The sequence below is a fragment of the Pelophylax lessonae genome (genome assembly GCF_965119305.1).
Source record: "Pelophylax lessonae genome assembly, chromosome: 5".
NCBI classification, from domain to species: domain Eukaryota; kingdom Metazoa; phylum Chordata; class Amphibia; order Anura; family Ranidae; genus Pelophylax; species Pelophylax lessonae.
The window spans coordinates 28,727,278-28,744,243 of NC_138772.1; the positions used below are offsets into that span (position 1 = coordinate 28,727,278).

At 43.5% G+C, this 16,966-nt stretch overlaps 1 protein-coding gene across 2 annotated transcripts in view; it reads right to left on the bottom strand.

Moving 5' to 3' along the window:
- Positions 1-2,056: 2,056 nt before the first annotated feature.
- The window catches only part of ZBTB47 (zinc finger and BTB domain containing 47), a 106,567-nt gene continuing 91,657 nt past the window's right edge, over positions 2,057-16,966 (bottom strand). The window contains exons 3-6 of one of the 2 annotated variants that reach the window (XM_082258021.1): positions 15,057-15,204; positions 13,140-13,255; positions 11,170-11,314; positions 2,057-3,221 (exon numbers count right to left, since the gene is read on the bottom strand). In XM_082258021.1, coding sequence (XP_082114147.1) covers positions 2,824-3,221; positions 11,170-11,314; positions 13,140-13,255; positions 15,057-15,204 — 807 coding nt within the window. In that variant the 3' untranslated portion in view covers positions 2,057-2,823. Of the gene's footprint in view, positions 3,222-11,160; positions 11,315-13,139; positions 13,256-15,056; positions 15,205-16,966 lie in introns of both variants that reach the window. The other variant, XM_082258020.1, reaches the window with a different exon arrangement.

Sequence of the window (16,966 nt, forward strand, 5' to 3'; positions counted from 1 at the left end):
ATATATATATATTTTTTTTTTTGCATTACATTATCCTTTTTTCATCTGTTGTAGGAAAGGGCTGCTGCCACTTCCCATCTTCATGCACTCCAACAATGGCTGCACGGTGTTTCCGGGTGGTAACATCAGCAGAACATGCTTACCTAAAGTGGCATGTATGCTTGCATGCTCTACTGGAAGCCCATGTGACAACCCAGGAGAACCATTGGGAGGGGGGGAGCGCACGGTCTCTCTACAAGAAGTGTGTACAGGGAGACCTCCATGGCAGGGTCAACAGGTATTTTAATGAACGCACCAGATTTATAACAACATTAACATGTCAAGCTTATATGAAATGTTAGTGACCAGGTTTACATCTACATATGTATGTGTGTGTATATATATTATATATATATACATATATATACACACATATATACACACATACACACACATACAGTACAGACCAAAAGTTTGGACACACCTTCTCATTCAAAGAGATTTCTTTATTTTCATGACTATGAAAATTGTAGAGTCACACTTCAAGAGGTCACATGAAATGGTCTTCCAACAGTCTTGAAGGAGTTCCCAGAGATGCTTAGCACTTGTTGGCCCTTTTGCCTTCACTCTGCGGTACAGCTCACCCCAAACCATCTGGATTGGGTTCAGGTCCGGTGACTGGAGGCCAGGTCATCTGGCGCAGCACCCCATCACTCTCCTTCTTGGTCAAATAGCCCTTACACAGCCTGGAGGTGTGTTTGGGGTCATTGTCCTGTTTAAAAATAAATGATGGTCCAACTAAACGCAAACCAGATGGAATAGCATGCCGCTGCAAGATGCTATGGTAGCCATGCTGGTTCAGTATGCCTTCAATTTTGAATAAATCCCAAACAGTGTCACCAGCAAAGCACCCCCACACCATCACACCTCCTGCTCCATGTTTCACGGTGGGAACCAGGCATGTAGAGTCCATCCGTTCACCTTTCCGGTGGTTGGAACCAAAGATCTCAAATTTGGACTCATCAGACCAAAGCACAGATTTCCACTGGTCTAATGTCCATTCCTTGTGTTCTTTGGCCCAAACAAGTCTCTTCTGCTTGTTGCCTTTCTTTAGCAGTGGTTTCCTAGCAGATATTCTACCATGAAGGCCTGATTCACACAGTCTCCTCTTAACAGTTGTTTTAGAGATGTGTCTGCTGCTAGAACTCCGTGTGCCATTGACCTGGTCTCTAATCTGAGCTGCTGTTAACCTGCGATTTCTGAGGCTGGTAAATCGGATGAACTTATCCTCCGCAGCAGAGGTGACTCTTGGTCTTCCTTTCCTGGGGCGGTCCGCATGTCAGCCAGTTTCTTTGTAGCGCTTGATGGTTTTTGTGACTGCACTTGGGGACACTTTCAAAGTTTTCCCAATTTTTTGGACTGACTGACCTTTATTTCTTAAAGTAATGATGGCCACTCGTTTTCCTGTACTTTTTTCTTGCCATAATACAAATTCTAACAGTCTATTCAGTAGGACTATCAGCTGTGTATCCACCTGACTTCTGCACAACACAACTGATGGTCCCAACCCCATTTATAAGGCAAGAAATCACACTTATTAAACCTGACAGGGCACACCTGTGAAGTGAAAACCATTTCAGGTGATTACCTCTTGAAGTGTGACTCTACAATTCTCATAGTCATGAAAATAAAGAAAACTCTTTGAATGAGAAGGTGTGTCCAAACTTTTGGTCTGTACTGTACATATATATATATATATATATATATACACACGTATATACATATACACACACACATACATACTATATATATATATATATATATATATATATATATATATATATATATATATATATATATATATATATATAGATTTTTGCATGACCCCAATTTTGACTGGTTCTTGAAAACAATGCATCGCCCTGTGCTATTGCAATCATTTTTCCTGCAATTCCAAAACAGATGCACCAGAGAAAAGGCAGAACAATGAAAAGCATAAAGCTCTAACACAACACAGATAAAGACCCAACAGTTAAAAAAAAAAAAAAAACAACCAGTCAAATGATCTTTTTTAGCGTTGACTGGTATTGGGATACAACTCCTTGTATTGCAGCCAATATGAAATGTTGAGGACAGAAAGTCTAGGAGGGAATGGGGGGTGTTACTTCCACAAAGAAATAGCTGGGGTGCAAAGACCGGTTTAATAAACCAACGCATAGCGTGAAGGAAAGAGACGGTCTGGATTCCTGCTCTCCATATTCCTCTGTACTGGAAAGGCGATTCGGTCACAGCACACGGATTAACCACGGTTGCTTAGCAACTGTCGGCAGGACACTTCCAACTCCTTTGAGCGCGGGAATCCGCCGTCTGCGAGGATTCCTTGTGTCTTCCATAAACAGGGACAGCTGACCTCGACTTTCACTCATGTGCGTGATGGCTCCAGGTGGACAGAAGAAAACAAAAAAAAAAACCCAAACCAGCTTCCAATTTCATCTTTCCCGACCTTTTCCGTAGAATACTTAGGGGCAGTTTAACATGAAGGACAAAACAAGAGACAATGATAAAAGGACCGACCATGTTAAAATATGTACTAAAAACAAATAGAAAAAGCACAGTAGCAACAGGACAGACTTGCAGGCCTCGGTCCCCGCCTATTTTAAACCGGAGGGTACGCCGTGTGCAAACATGAGCGCTAAAGAATGTCAGATGATGGCTTCCCTCTCTCCGCCACATCCCTGCGTGACAGAAGAAGAAAGCCAAGACAAAAAAAAAAAAAAAAAGATGTCCGCAGTGCCACAGTCTTGCCTTGAGGAGAACTACAGATTGGTCATTTCCTGGGTTGGTCTAGTTGTTGTTTATGCGGCCGGCGGGGAAGAGTGGAGGTGGGGGCGGAAGGTGATGTGACGGGGGAGGCATGCTGGGAAGTGAATGGAGGAGGGGCAGAGAGAGGGGGTGTTGCGGCAAGGTCGGTGAGAGCCCCGGGCTAGACTGGACTGGCGAGTTGCCGCTCTGTGAGGAGGCGGAGAGACTGGCCACAGTTCCGGGGCTCCCGGGGGTTGGGGGATTGCCGCCCTGGAAGCACTTTTCCCTGTGAGCTTTCAGCATGTTGGAGAATCGGAAGCGCTGGCCGCACACGTTGCAAGGGTAAGGTTTCTCGCCTGTGTGGGTGCGGCGGTGGCGCTTCATGTTCGGCCGGCTGGTGAAGCTCTTGCCGCAGATTTCACAGATGAAAGGTTTCTCTCCTGCAACATAAAGAGGACCAGAGTCAACACCTACACCAGTATAAACAAGTCGTGACGGGGAGAAAATAAACAAATACAAAATAAAATATCCAGACATACTTTAAAAATAAACATGTACTTTACTTATACAGGACAAGGTAACAAGTACAAAATAATACCACCCCTGCAGCAGAGTATGTACATCTTCCCCTTGTTCCTCCACCAATCTGTTCAACCTCTGAGTACCTTCCGGTAACTCACTTTCCTGTCACATGACAGAGATGGTGCTTGGTGATTGGCCACTTAGGTACTCAACACTGTCACATTGGGTGGGTGGAAAATTCTCAGCCCTGTGTATGCTCCAAGCTGCAACATGAGGCTGACACAAGATTTCCTCACTTCGCTCATGGGGACCAAAAAAAATGAAAGGTGAGTATGTGCCCCAAAGCACAGGTTCCCCTCTAATTTTTAAAAAGTCGAAAATTTTCATTATTGAAAAAGTGTGGATAGGAGACGTTTTCAGAGTGAACAGAAATTCATATTGCAGAGTCCAATGACTCAGGTTAGGCAGCTATCCAACACGAGCTACAGAGAGTACGAAAAAGCAAGAAAGCAACACAAAGTACAAGTGTATTTATTTCATCAAAGAAGTCCACAGCAAACCCAACACCTTAAAATATATTTATATTCCACTTCTGTATTTATATTCCTTTAGGCCTAATGAAAAGAGAAAATTCTCAAACCCAAAAAGTGTTGCTGTCAGGACATGGATCTGAACCTGCAAACTGTTGCGTCTGTTCTTACTAAGCCACCTGGAATGCTGGACATATTCCTTGACTATTTCTTGAATGATCCTGCCTTGAACCATGTTTGTCTTGATCCTTGAACGCTGTGCTCCTCCCATGAAGTTCCTATTAAAGGCATTCCTTTGCACTTCCTTTTTGCCAACTGTTTGTGCTCTCTTCAGCCAAAAGCTAGCTCTAGTCACTCCTTCTGCCCACCATGCCCTCATCACCGACCTTTGACTTGTTCCTCAATTACGCTTCTGCTTTATCCTAATTTGCAGCTACGTGTTACTGACCTTTGGCTTATTCACTGGCTACAAAGGGATCAGGGTATTCCGGTGCATGGAGGGTGTATAACCAGCTGATTAGTATAGTTCAAAGGCAATGCTAAAAATGTAATGTATATAAAAGGCATTGGGCCCCGTCCATAAGTTCTCTAAGAGTACATAGGGTGCATACAGTTCCGTACAGATTATAGGGTATGGATTGCAGCAGAAGCGGCAGCCATCTTCAGAGTGTAACAAGCTCTGTGGGCATTGGAATTAAAGAAGGGTGAAGGGAGGGGCCTTTGGAGGTGCCTCCTAAGTGCAGTATTTAAGGGTAAAATTTATTGAGACAAGATTAAAGACTCACAAGATGTCAGTGGAAAAGATGGCTCATCATATTAAAAGTCAGTGGCTCGTCTCCGTCCTGCAGGTTTCCTTTGGTGGTCCAAACAGCTAGGAGATGGTAGTGATAGGCATGGACCTCAACTGGATTCAGGAAGTCCACACCAGCTATTGTGGAATGCACCGATGGAAGGGACGTCAACGGGAGGAATCGAGAGGCCTGCAGAAGGAGGTGGAGGCTCCCAGCATGTAGCCTAGTACAACCCGAAAAATGGATTTGATTTCTCCCAGTAACGTCGCTGGTGTGGACTTCCTGAATCCAGTAAACGTCCACGCCTGTCACTACCATCTTCTAGCTGTTGGGACCACCAAAGGAAACCTGCAGGACGGAGACAAGCCATCGACTTTGAATATATGATGAGCCATCTTTTCCACTGACACCTTAGGAGTCTTTTTAATCTCACGTCAATAAATTTTCCCCTAAATACTGCACTTATGTGGCGCCTCCCCCCCCCCCCCCCCACCCCGTCCCTTCTAGTTTCTGGCTACGCTTCCGCTTGATCCTAACCTGCTATATCTGGTACTGGACCCCTGGACCTCAACCTGCTCACCTCCTGGTGGGGAGATCCCAAAGACTACGACCTGGTACCAACATGCAACAAAACCCCTCTCCACCATCAGGAACTCTGGTGAAAACCAGTTAGTACTTAGATTATATATATATATATATATATATATATATATATTTTTTTTTTTTTTTCTGTCATTCTTCTATATTTATATTTTTAGCACCAACAAAGAGTGAATGTTGTAACACACTCAAGACGGGTTGTCATGTTTCCTCTGTACTAAATAGTATGATATATACCCTTGAACTCCAAAATCTTTGAGATGGCGTCCTTATTTTATTTATATCTTCCAAATTTTTCCTTCTGATCAGTGAACAGGTCACACTAGAAGTACCCCAGCTGCCATTCCCAACCCCCTTTTAGAAAACACAGCAGTACAAAAACTCAATTACTATTAGCTGGGATTGACTTACTTGCACCCCGGAGTTAGTGCAGTTTTCTATGTTTTGCATTTCTTTTTACAAATGTTCCAAAATAAGATGAATGGCATATGGATCCACAAATCTTTATTCTGTTAAAATTGTAGAGACGGCATAACCGGCAATGCGTTTTAAGGATATGGTGTAATCACCTTATGAAAAAACGACATCGGCGAAATGAGTACATATACAGACTGATACTACTGTTGTGGGCTTAGTAAAACTTTAAAGTGGTTGTGAAGGAAGAAGGTGCATTCTATGCAGTAAGATAAATAAAACCCTGTGTGCGCAGCAACTCCCCTAATACATACCTGAGCCCCCTCTCTATCGAGTGATGTGCACGACTGCCTAGGCTGTCAGGGACTCTCCCTCCTGATTGGCTGAGACAAAGCAGCTGTGCCATTGGCTCCAGCTGCTGTCAAAGTCAGTTAGCCAAACAGGAGAGAGAGAGGGTGGGGCCAAACCGCAGCTCTGTAACTGAATGGGCACACAGAGCTGCAGCTCGGCTGCCCCCATGGCAAGCTTCTTGCTGTGGGGGCACGTGGCAGGAGCACCGAACAGGAACCTGAGAAGAGGAGGATCAGTGCTGCTCTGTGCAAAACCATTACACAGAGGAGGTAAGTATTACATGTTTGTTATTTTTAACCACTTAAGCCCCGGAGGATTTGGCTGCTAAAGGACCAGGGGTTTTTTTGCGATTTTTTACTGCGTGACTTTAACGGACAATTGCGCGGTCGTGCGACGCTGTACCTAAACGAATTTGACGTCCTTTTTTTCCCACAAACAGAGCTTTCTTTTGGTGGTATTTGATCACCTGTGCGATTTTTTGATCACGCGCTATAAACAAAAAAAGAGCGTAAATTTTGCAAAAATAACAATATTTTTCACATTTTTTTATATGAAATTCCCCAAAAAAAAAAGTAAAAATCAAAATTTTTTAAAATTTTTCGGCCAATTTCTTTTATGCTACCTATGTTTGGTAAAAAAAATTGCAAAAAGCGTATTTTGATTGGTTTGCGCAAAAGTTATCGCGTTTACTAACAAAGAGAAAGATTTTTGTCATTTTTGGTGTTTTTTTTTTTAACGCGTAATGGCGGCGATCTGCGATTTTTTTTTCGGTACTGCGACATTGCGGCGGACAGATCGCACCCTTGACTGACATTTTTGACACTTTTGGGGTTACCAGTGATATTACTGCAGTAATCAGTGCTATACATATGCACTGTTACTGCAAAAATGACACTGGCAGGGAAGGGGTTAACTTTATTGGACAGGGAGGGGTTAAGTGTGTCCTAGGGGCGTGCTTTCTACTGTGTAGGGACATTCCTATTGGTGTAAAAGCAAAGATCCACCGTTCTACATAGTAGAACGGTCAGATCTTTACTTTTACACAGGGAGAACTGACAGGCAGCTTGTTTACACAAGCTGCTCTGTCTTTCTCCCTTCACAGGAGCGATCGCAGTGTGACTGGCGGACATCGAGTCCGCCGGTCACACGCACTGACTTACCTGTGAACGAGCCGCGGTGGGCGCGCGCCTCGGCGGGCGCGCGCCCGCCCGCGATAGGCTCGCAAGTCAGTGACAGGCGAGTGACGTACCGATACGTCACTCTGCCTGGCCGGGGCTGACCGCCGCAGTATATAGTCGTGCGGCGGTCGGCAACCGGTTAAAGGAACAAATATGAGACTTGACAATCACTTTAAGGCCCCTTTCAGACTTGTGTGACTCGTCCTGTGATTTGGGACTGCAAAGTTGCATGACAAGTGGTACTCCATGATTTCCAATGAGTACCGTTAACATCTGTGCGACTTCAAGTTGCATTGACTTCAAAGTAGTCCCTGCACTACTTTGGTCTGACTTTATGCATTTTGGAGGTCCATAGACATAGGCATTGCTTCAAGTCCAGTCAAAATTGCGTGACTTTTAGGTCGCACAAATGTTAAAGTGGCAGAAGTCAAACTTTACAGTAAACATGTGACAATCCTTAGTAAGGTGAACTGATCTACAATGAAAATGTACGTTAGGATACCTATGGGGATAATTGCACGTAAAAATGATCATTAGATCCAGAAATATTAGCAGCTGGAACATACAAATCAGTTCTTTCCAAGCCTCTCTATGTTACCCTAATGTGATAGGCAGGTCTTACTAGCCAGAAACTCTATGACAGGCTGCAGCAAGAGGAGGATGAGGTTATGGAATGAATAAGTCATGTGACCTGGAACCTCCCCCCTGAACTCCATACCACTCAATACATCATCCAGCCAAAGCCTTCCATAGATGCTACACCTGTCCCTCCAGTGCCTGGACAGAAGCACTGTAGCTTGACAGCCCCATGCGTCAGGTGGCCTTAGGTGTAGTTCACGTTCATTATACAGTATAACATTAAACGGGGGGAAAAAAAGAAGAAAAACCAGAAAATTCATTTTAGCTGCATTTATGGAGATCCATTGCATACCACAATAACAAAAATGCATGCCAAATGTACAGTAACAGATTTAAAAGCAGAGATGTGAATGAGCTCTTACAGGAAAAAAAAAAAACTTTAGTTAAATACCTGAATAATTAAAAACCTGAATAATTTTGCCCAGGCTTGAGAAAGGTTTACTATAATGGAAAGGCGCTCAGTCTTGAGCCTGCAGACGATGGGTGGACATGTTGTTTACACCTTCTAAGATATCACCATACAGTACTGGTGCTTGTACAAGGGGTGACTTCCAGATCCCCTTCCACTGGGTTCCCTGTGTAAGCAGCAGTGATTGATGTAGGAGTTTCCTCTCCGGGTAGCCCTCCCCCCCGACCTTTGCTCTTTTTTTTTTTATTGTATTTCTTTATTTGTGCTTAAGCAAATATACCCCATTCCCTGAAGAAGGACTATACATCCGAAACATGTCGGTGTGACCACTAATACCTACCTGGGCTGACCTGAAGTTGCATATAGGCGGCTCCATGGATGGTTAAGGTTATCTTTGTATGTATATACTGCTATGAGGCATGTAGAAGTGTTTGTTTTTTTGTTACTCTGTTTTCTTATAGGGATTTTGTTCCCTGTTTACTCCAAGTTTTCTAATAAAATTTTATACCTTTTATACATATTCGGGATCGACCGATTATCGGTTTGGCTGATAATCGGTGGACGATATTCCCTTTTTAAAAGCATCAGCCACAAACTTGCCCGATATGACCGATATTTTCTTAGGGTAGGGCTGCCTCTGGAGGGGAAGGGGGGATTAGAGTGCCACGCCTGATTACACAAAGAGCAGGGTTCTCCTGCTTACCCGGTGCGGGCGCTCTCATACGAAGTCCCCCCTCCTGGACCGGTTCCTACCTATGATAGACAGCACACTGGTAACGTCTATCTTAGGAGCCGGTCGGGGAGGCGGGACTTCGTATGAAAGCGCCCACGCCGGGTAAGCAGGAGAACCCTGCTCTTTGTGTAATCAGGTGGTGCTCCAATTCCCATGCACTGGTCACTCTGCATTGCATGGGGGCACCCGCCACTCTGCATTGCATGGGGGCACCCGCCACTCTGCATTGCATGGGGGCACCCGCCACTCTGCATTGCATGGGGGCACCCGCCACTCTGCATTGCATGGGGGCACCCGCCACTCTGCATTGCATGGGGGCACCCGCCACTCTGCATTGCATGGGGGCACCCGCCACTCTGCATTTGGATGTGTGATTAAATGTGCAGTATATCGGCCGATACCGTTACGTTGTGACCAAAATATCGGTATCGGCCCTGGAAAAACCATATCGGTCTATCCCTAATACATATGTTTACTCTTTCTCTGCCTCCAAAGTCCACGAGGGGTTTTGGGATGCACTTTGTGCAAACCTAGTTATTAAGGTTTATTATAAGAGCAAAATTACACAGGAGAGGACACAGTGGTCATGACACACAATGCTAGAGGGGTATCATGCATTTGAATGAGTGACCCATACTTCTACTTATTTACTTTTACACTTTTTTTTTTTAATTGTTTTTGTGTTCATGAAAGGTCTGGATCTGGTAAGTGGAGAGTTGATCTGGACTCCTCAATGCAGCGCTGCAGCAACAGATCCCTTCTAATAATGTATGGTTCATATTCCCATCACACACCTTCCTGGATACAGGCATAGCTATAGTGGGTAGTGCAGCAATCACCAGCGGGACACTGGATATATCACAGCTAAGTATACATGTTCGCCAACACACCATGGATCTTGCATAGCAGTCCAAAACTTTTTATTGTGAAAGGATCACATCATAACAAGGTAAGTGCATTGTTTCGGAGCCCTTCGTCAGGCATGTGATGAATCTGGATCTGGTAAGTGGAGAATTGATCTGGACTCCTCAATGCAGCGGTGCAGCAACAGATCCCTTCTAATAATGATCTATTGCTGGCTGCAATCAGCCAGCAATGGATCAGCATCGCAGTGAACTGTTGCTGCAAATAGAGACTGTACCAGCTTTGTGCTAGCCTCTGTACTGGGAGGGAATGCTGTAGGGTCATTTTTGACATTGTACCACAAAATGAAGAAGCCACAAAGGGTAATTTGAAGCAATGTGTAGAAAGATTCAAAGCCCAAAAAGTCGATTGTTTCAGCTCCTGAGTTTTCTGCTGAATGCCAGCTGTCAGTGACCGTTTCAGGCCTTTGAGCTGGAAAGAAGTCGCTGATACCCAATGCGGTTTCAAAATGGTGCTGGAGCAAATAGTTGCTGTCCCAGGGCCAATTAAAACAGCACCAGAGACAAGAATCATGTATATTCTTCCTTAGATCTTAGTGTATTTCTTCCAATATGTCCATAATCCAGTATGAGACTTCACCCCTGTGCTGGAGCTTCCTGTAATAAAGACTGCTCACTGCTGCTCCTTGTCCTTGTGTGGGATGACTGGTCTGGTCTCCACCCCCTCCTGCAGGCAGCCTTTAGTGGGTAGAGCTTGCTGAACCCCTCCCACAGCTCTGCTCTCTGCACAGGCAGTGATGATGTCACTGCTACTTTTACAAGGTAATGTGTCTGCAAAGGCATTTGCTTGCTATGGAAAGACTTTTAAAGCATTCGTATAGGTTTAGTTTTTCCTTTTTTAATAACAAAAATTTTCTACTTACCAGCTCTGTGTAATGGTTTTGCACAGAGAAGCCCCAATTCTCCTCTTCTCAGGTCTCCCGTTGGCGCTCATGTCCCCTCTCCCCTGCTTGCTCTGGGAGCACACGTGTGCTCGCTCCTGAGCCGTCTATGAGACACACAGAGCACGGCTCAGCCCTGCCCCCAGCTGCACACTAAAGATTTTTTACCTTCATGCACAGAATGCATGAAGGTAAAAAAGAAAACTTCAGCCTTTAGAACCACTTACATTAAATTTTTTGTGCCCGGAGTTCAGCTTCAATGACCAAGATACGTGGCACAGACAACCACATGGGTCAGACAAGATGGTGTGACACCAGCATGAGGAATGATTAAGGGCATGGAGTGGTGGTGGTGTGAGATCATGGAAAGGGGGGAAAAAAAAAACAATATTAAATGAATTTCCTTACTTTCCTTACCGGTATGGGTCTTCATATGTTCATCAAAATACTGTTTCATGTTGAAATCTTTTCCGCACCACTGACACATGAACTGCTTGTGACCGATATGTATGCTCATATGTGACCGCAGCTGATACTTATACTGAAACCGCTCATGACAATTCTTGAAGGGATTGAGGGGAAAAAAAAAAAGGGATAAATTAGAAGCAAATAAATACAACACAATCGCCTAAAGCCCCTGATGTGTGTGTGTGTGTGTGTGTGTGTGTGTGTGTGTGTGTGTGTGTGTGTGTGTGTGTGATCAGGAGTAGCTTTATGCCTTTTCTGCCCAGCCCTAATGTCCCTTTAAGTGGATCTTCATACATGGGGACAGCAGAGACTGCCCAATTGGCTGTCGCAGCGGTCACATGATCCGGCGCTTATCCTGCCAGCTCACTACTAAAGACCAGGAGCGGTCTATGACAGCTCAGTCACTGTGCTGTGAGCACAAAGTGGGCAAGTTCTCAGCACAGGAACCTTGGCCTTCCATTGACACATGTGGGAACTAAAGCCTGCTCTCTTTGCTGCCGAACATATGCATTATGAGGACAACAAGAGGTTAAAGCCCCAATCCCGGTTCGCTTTTCTACTACTGCATACCATTTACTTTTACTGTAAGTTGTGGATATTTATAATAAAATTGTTATTTACCTACTACACTATGAAGTCCTCTCTCCATCTTACCCCTCTATGAGAGAACCTTTAAGGAGACCCATTATCCACACCATGGGCTGTTGATCTGGATATCCATTATTGGAGCAATAAGGAGAAGTGTCTCATTATAAACAACGCTTGAGTTATTCAACATGGAGGTGAGCAGCCATTGCACCCAATGCTGGATTTCTGTTTTTGGGATTAGTTCACATCGGTGACACCATTTGGATTGCTATATACCACATTTTTTGGTTTTAGATCACCATTATATATCTTTCATCACTCTTTATGAACTTATTACTGATTTTATTTCACTCTTATCCCATTTATTTATTCGTTCATTTATTATTTATTTATTCATTATTGTGGTTTATCACCATGTCCAATCCATGCACAGATTTTATGAATAATGGTTATTATCAATTTAGTGATATTTATTTAATGTGTTGACATTTTTGGAATCAGAGCTGATTCACTCACAAATTGCACTTTAATCTTATTGTATGTGGTGGCACTACATCAATTAGCTGCTATATTCCTTTAACACATTTCTCCTTTTTTATTATACTTATACCTTACCTCTCGCTATCAGTTAGTGCATTGGTTCATTACCCCCTTTACCCAGCAATTTCTCTGCCATCTCCCCTCTACCTCAGCTTATTTAAACACCCAAAGTTTCCAGGTATGGGGTAGTATATGAGCTCCTCCCACTTAACCGTGCTCTCTTCTAGCGATCATGGTCTACCTTTGAACAGGGAACACCTAGAAATGTTAGTTGTGCGTACAGCCATACCCTGGAAATTCTACAATTTTTCCCAATATCCTCCTAAAATATAGCAGTGTACTTCCTGTGCCTAGGCATTCTTGCTCTGTAGTCTCATAGTTGTATTCCTGTAGGGTTCGATCATGAGAGGCACTGCTGCCTTTGATTGCTAGTCTTACTAGATTTGGTGACATCAATACTGGGCTGCTCACTGTTCTCCTTGCTGGAGAGGAAGCTGTACCCGAGGTCCTGCAGTGTAAGGATCGCCCAGCTTTTGCCTTCTTCACTCTTTAGATCTGTGCTTCCTCCATCTCCCTTGCTGATTTTTCATCATTACCCCACCAGTCATCAGGGAGGCAACTCTGACATGAGGAAGCAAACCCCTACCTCTACCAAGATTGGCTGCCTCCATCCAGAGAGAGAGCGTAGAACAGTATCGGTGGGGCCTATAGGTAATTTGCTTTTGAACCTTAAACATAAAATCTCTGAGCGATCATCATACATATCCCTGGCGTAAATTTTTGACTCTCACCTCACACTTGAAGGGTTTCTCCCCAGAGTGCTGCAAAGAATGGACCTTCAGAGACATGCTGCGTTTAAAAGACTTTCCGCACGTTTCACATGTGAATGGCATGTCCTTCGTGTGGGCTTTTGTAAAGCAGAAAAAAAAAAAAGTAAAACATCAATATAAAAGTTCCTAACATGCAATCTGCAGTATGGAGAAAAAACAATTATTGTTGAAGTCATTTTTTAATTTGCTGCACACATTTAGGAGTGTTTTGAACTTTTAGCTTAAACTTTACTTTTTAAAACTTTTTCTCTCTTTCTTTTAACTTTAGTAATAGCAGAAGGGATAGTAATAATAATAATAATAATAAAAAATAATAATAATAATAATAATACAGTAAACCCCCGCTCCATCCCAGTATATTGCGTTTTTTTTTGTAATGTTATTTTACTATATAAATCATTAAAAATGAAATATTTTTGTGTTTCCCATAGCTCTTGCTATGTCTCTCAGTATCTTTTATGTGTTTAAATGAGTTTCTATTGTTTTAAAAGTGTGTTTAAAGACCTTAAAATGCCTTTACACGTACAGTGACAGTAAAAAAAACATGCCTACAATGCATTTTAATAGGGTTCTTCTATTTCACGGTTTTTCACTTTTCGCGGCTGGGTCCAGAACGTAACCCCCGCAATGGAGGGGGGTTTACTGTAATAATAATAATAATAGTAAGTGCCGGTTCACACTAGGGCGACCTCGTCGCCTCACAGGTCGCCGCAGGTCGCCTCCCATAGGGAAGCTACGGACCTGTTCTAACAGGAGCGACACAAGTCGCTCCGACCTAGAAAAAGGGTCCGGAGCTTCTTTGGGGCGACCAGGAGGCGACCGCCATAGACTTCAATGTTATGAAGTCCGTGGCGGCCGCTCCGAGGTCGCGGCGCGCTGCTCGCACCGCGATCTCGGAGGTCGCCCCTGCAAGTAGCGTCGCGGTAATGTGAACCGGCGCTTATAGCAGAAGGGAGCTGATGAGACAGCCTGTGCTTGCTCAGCTTCTTTTCCTTTACAGCAACTCAAAGCACCTCTATGCATACTGCTGGATGTGTATAGTAGAAAGGCCTTGTCTACATGGACAGGCAGGGCGGTAAGGGCAGGTGTTAAGAGTTGCATTTTTACTGCCCCTTACCCCGACAGCTGAGCCACGAGTTAACATGGCCATATAAGTAAATGTTACCGTGGTTTGTCAAAACTTACACCACAGGTCACGCTCGACAGGCAGTACTGCAGCCAAACATGACCCATTCAAGTTTATAGGGCCGCTCCAGAACCACTCTGCAACTATGTGTAATTCATGCAGTCGCGGTGCAGTGTTGCCCGCCCTCAATGGTTAACACAAGCAACAAGGAGGCAACATATCTCCTCCAAGCTGCCTGTCAAATGCCTTTGAAATCCCATTCACTGCATATCGATTTTCAGAGGGGCAGCAATGACAGACCAACATGTACACAAGCCCAAAAGGTAAAACAAGCCCTGGCTGCTATATCGGCTGCGAGTTTGTGTACATAATGGCACTGCTGTCAATATAACAGTTACGTCAGTGACACCGAAAGGGTTAAAATCCCATACAGCAGCAAAGCTGCAACATCATTGTAGGAAAAGTTTGCAAGAAAATGATAAAAATGAGAAGCATGTAGAAGATTTCTCCAACCCATCTGTAAAATGACTTGAATGGAGAGGCCAGAAGGGGAAACTCGAATTTGCTGCAACAGTTTATATCTCAAAAGAATCTGATCTGGTTATTTCGGTCAGCTAAATACAGCAACCTCATTGGCTGCTTGAAATTACTGCGCTTTGTGCTTCTAAAAACTTTTGAGACCCAGGCACATGACCATTAGGTGGTACCTCTGTGCTTCTGAAGGTTATGTCAATAGTCATGTCGATACTCACCTACAAGGTGCTTGCGGACATGGGCCATCGTGTAGAACTTCTTTTCACAGATGTCACAGGAGAACTTCTTCTCTGCGTAACCGTGTACAATCTTATTGTGTTCATGCAAGGACCAGAGCTTCTTAAATGTCTTCCCGCATGTTAAACACTACAAAAAAAAGTGACACATTATTACCAGACCAATAGTAATCTAATGCATCATTAAATAAAATGCAAGCAGATTAGTCAACTTAAAGCAAGGGAGAGAGAATGTACTAGTGTAACGCACCATAGACCAGTGCAAGGGACTGTAATGGGGTCCGGCAGCCCACTGCTGGACCCCATTAAATCCCCAAGTGTCAAATATTTTAATTATTTTCTAAATTTTACTCTCTATTTTCCAATGTTATCCAAACTAGCTCAGAACAACAAAAATAAATTTTACTCATGTAAACTTAAGCACAAATAATAAAAAACATATTTGTCTTACAGACCTCTTAGAAAATAACAACAAAGACCCGCCCTTATAAATTTGCCTTTTAAACTGCTTCACAGATTTCTTACCATTACACTACCAAGTCATTTTATTTAAAAATTATTACTCTTATCTAAGCATATGCAAGAAGCTAAATATTGCAATGCAGGTCAGCAAAATCCCATTGCCTTGATTTACTCATTTTGAATGTAATGTGTGTGCCCAATCTTCCTCAGATTTACCAACAGCAAAGATGAATGTTAATCAAATGGGCCTGTGTAAGCCATCCATTCAATTTATAAACAAATCAGAAAAGCCTTCAAACTACATATATGTTGGTACAATCGGATAGTAATGTATGTTGCCGTCAAAAGTCTTGAAATTGAGAGTCAGGGGTCAGAGGTCAGAACTCCGGCACTGGTGTACGGCCTGATCTCACAAATAAGTCACCTAACTCCTGAGTGTTTATAGCAGTGCCAAATACAAAATCTGCAAAGAGAAGTCCAGATTCACACTTGCAAATTTGCCTGAAACCAATTATATGGGAGAAACCCCATCAGGGTTTCCCAGCAATTAGCTGTAGGAGGCAACCCTATTGAAATCAATGGGAGGCTGCCAGCTCCAGCACCTTATCTTGGCCCTTGCATGTAATTGCTCATGCAGAAATCACCTGGCAGTGATCGGCTCTGGACGCAGACAGTATGCGTCCATGGCCAATCACTCATAGGTGATCGTCCTGAGCGATTACATGGGAGCAGCTGTGATTAGCTGTGGGAAATAAGCAGCAGCCCATTGCTTTCAACGGGGCTGCCTCCTGCAGCTAATCACCAGGAACCCCTCTGGTGTTCTCACATGTAATCTGTGAGGGAACTTTCACAAAGAGAATTTATATTTTTTATGGTTTTTCACATTGAAATGCTGGAGAAGATTGTGCAGGGTCAGGGAGTTAAGATGGCAGCAACTGTCAAGACTTCATACCCATCTGTTAACCTGCACCAAAAAAGCATCACTAAACAAGAGGAATAAAGGTAGTCTTCTATTATCAGAAAAAAAAAAAAAATTAGCTGCTTAAACTAGCCACAAACATATCATTCATTCGTCTGTTATGGACAAACTAAAGAGAACAAGTACACAATGTAACCAACAATTTGAGGTTTACGGATGTTTTTTTCTTGCTGAAGTAAAAGGGAAGTCTCGGTAAAAATAAATAAAATAAATAATAAATTAATATCTGCTGGAATGCTTTAAAGCATGAAAAACTGGATTTTTGTCTTACCCTAAAATCCTTTTCTCTGATGTTCATTGACGGACACAGCTTCATATCTTTCTTGACCGATGGGTTATGCTGCCCCCTACAGGAGGAGGACACTAGGCGGAAAAAAAATTGACTACGCCTATAGGGCAGTGCCAGGGGGTATACTACCACTTCCTGCTATAGGATCTCAGTTTTGTAACA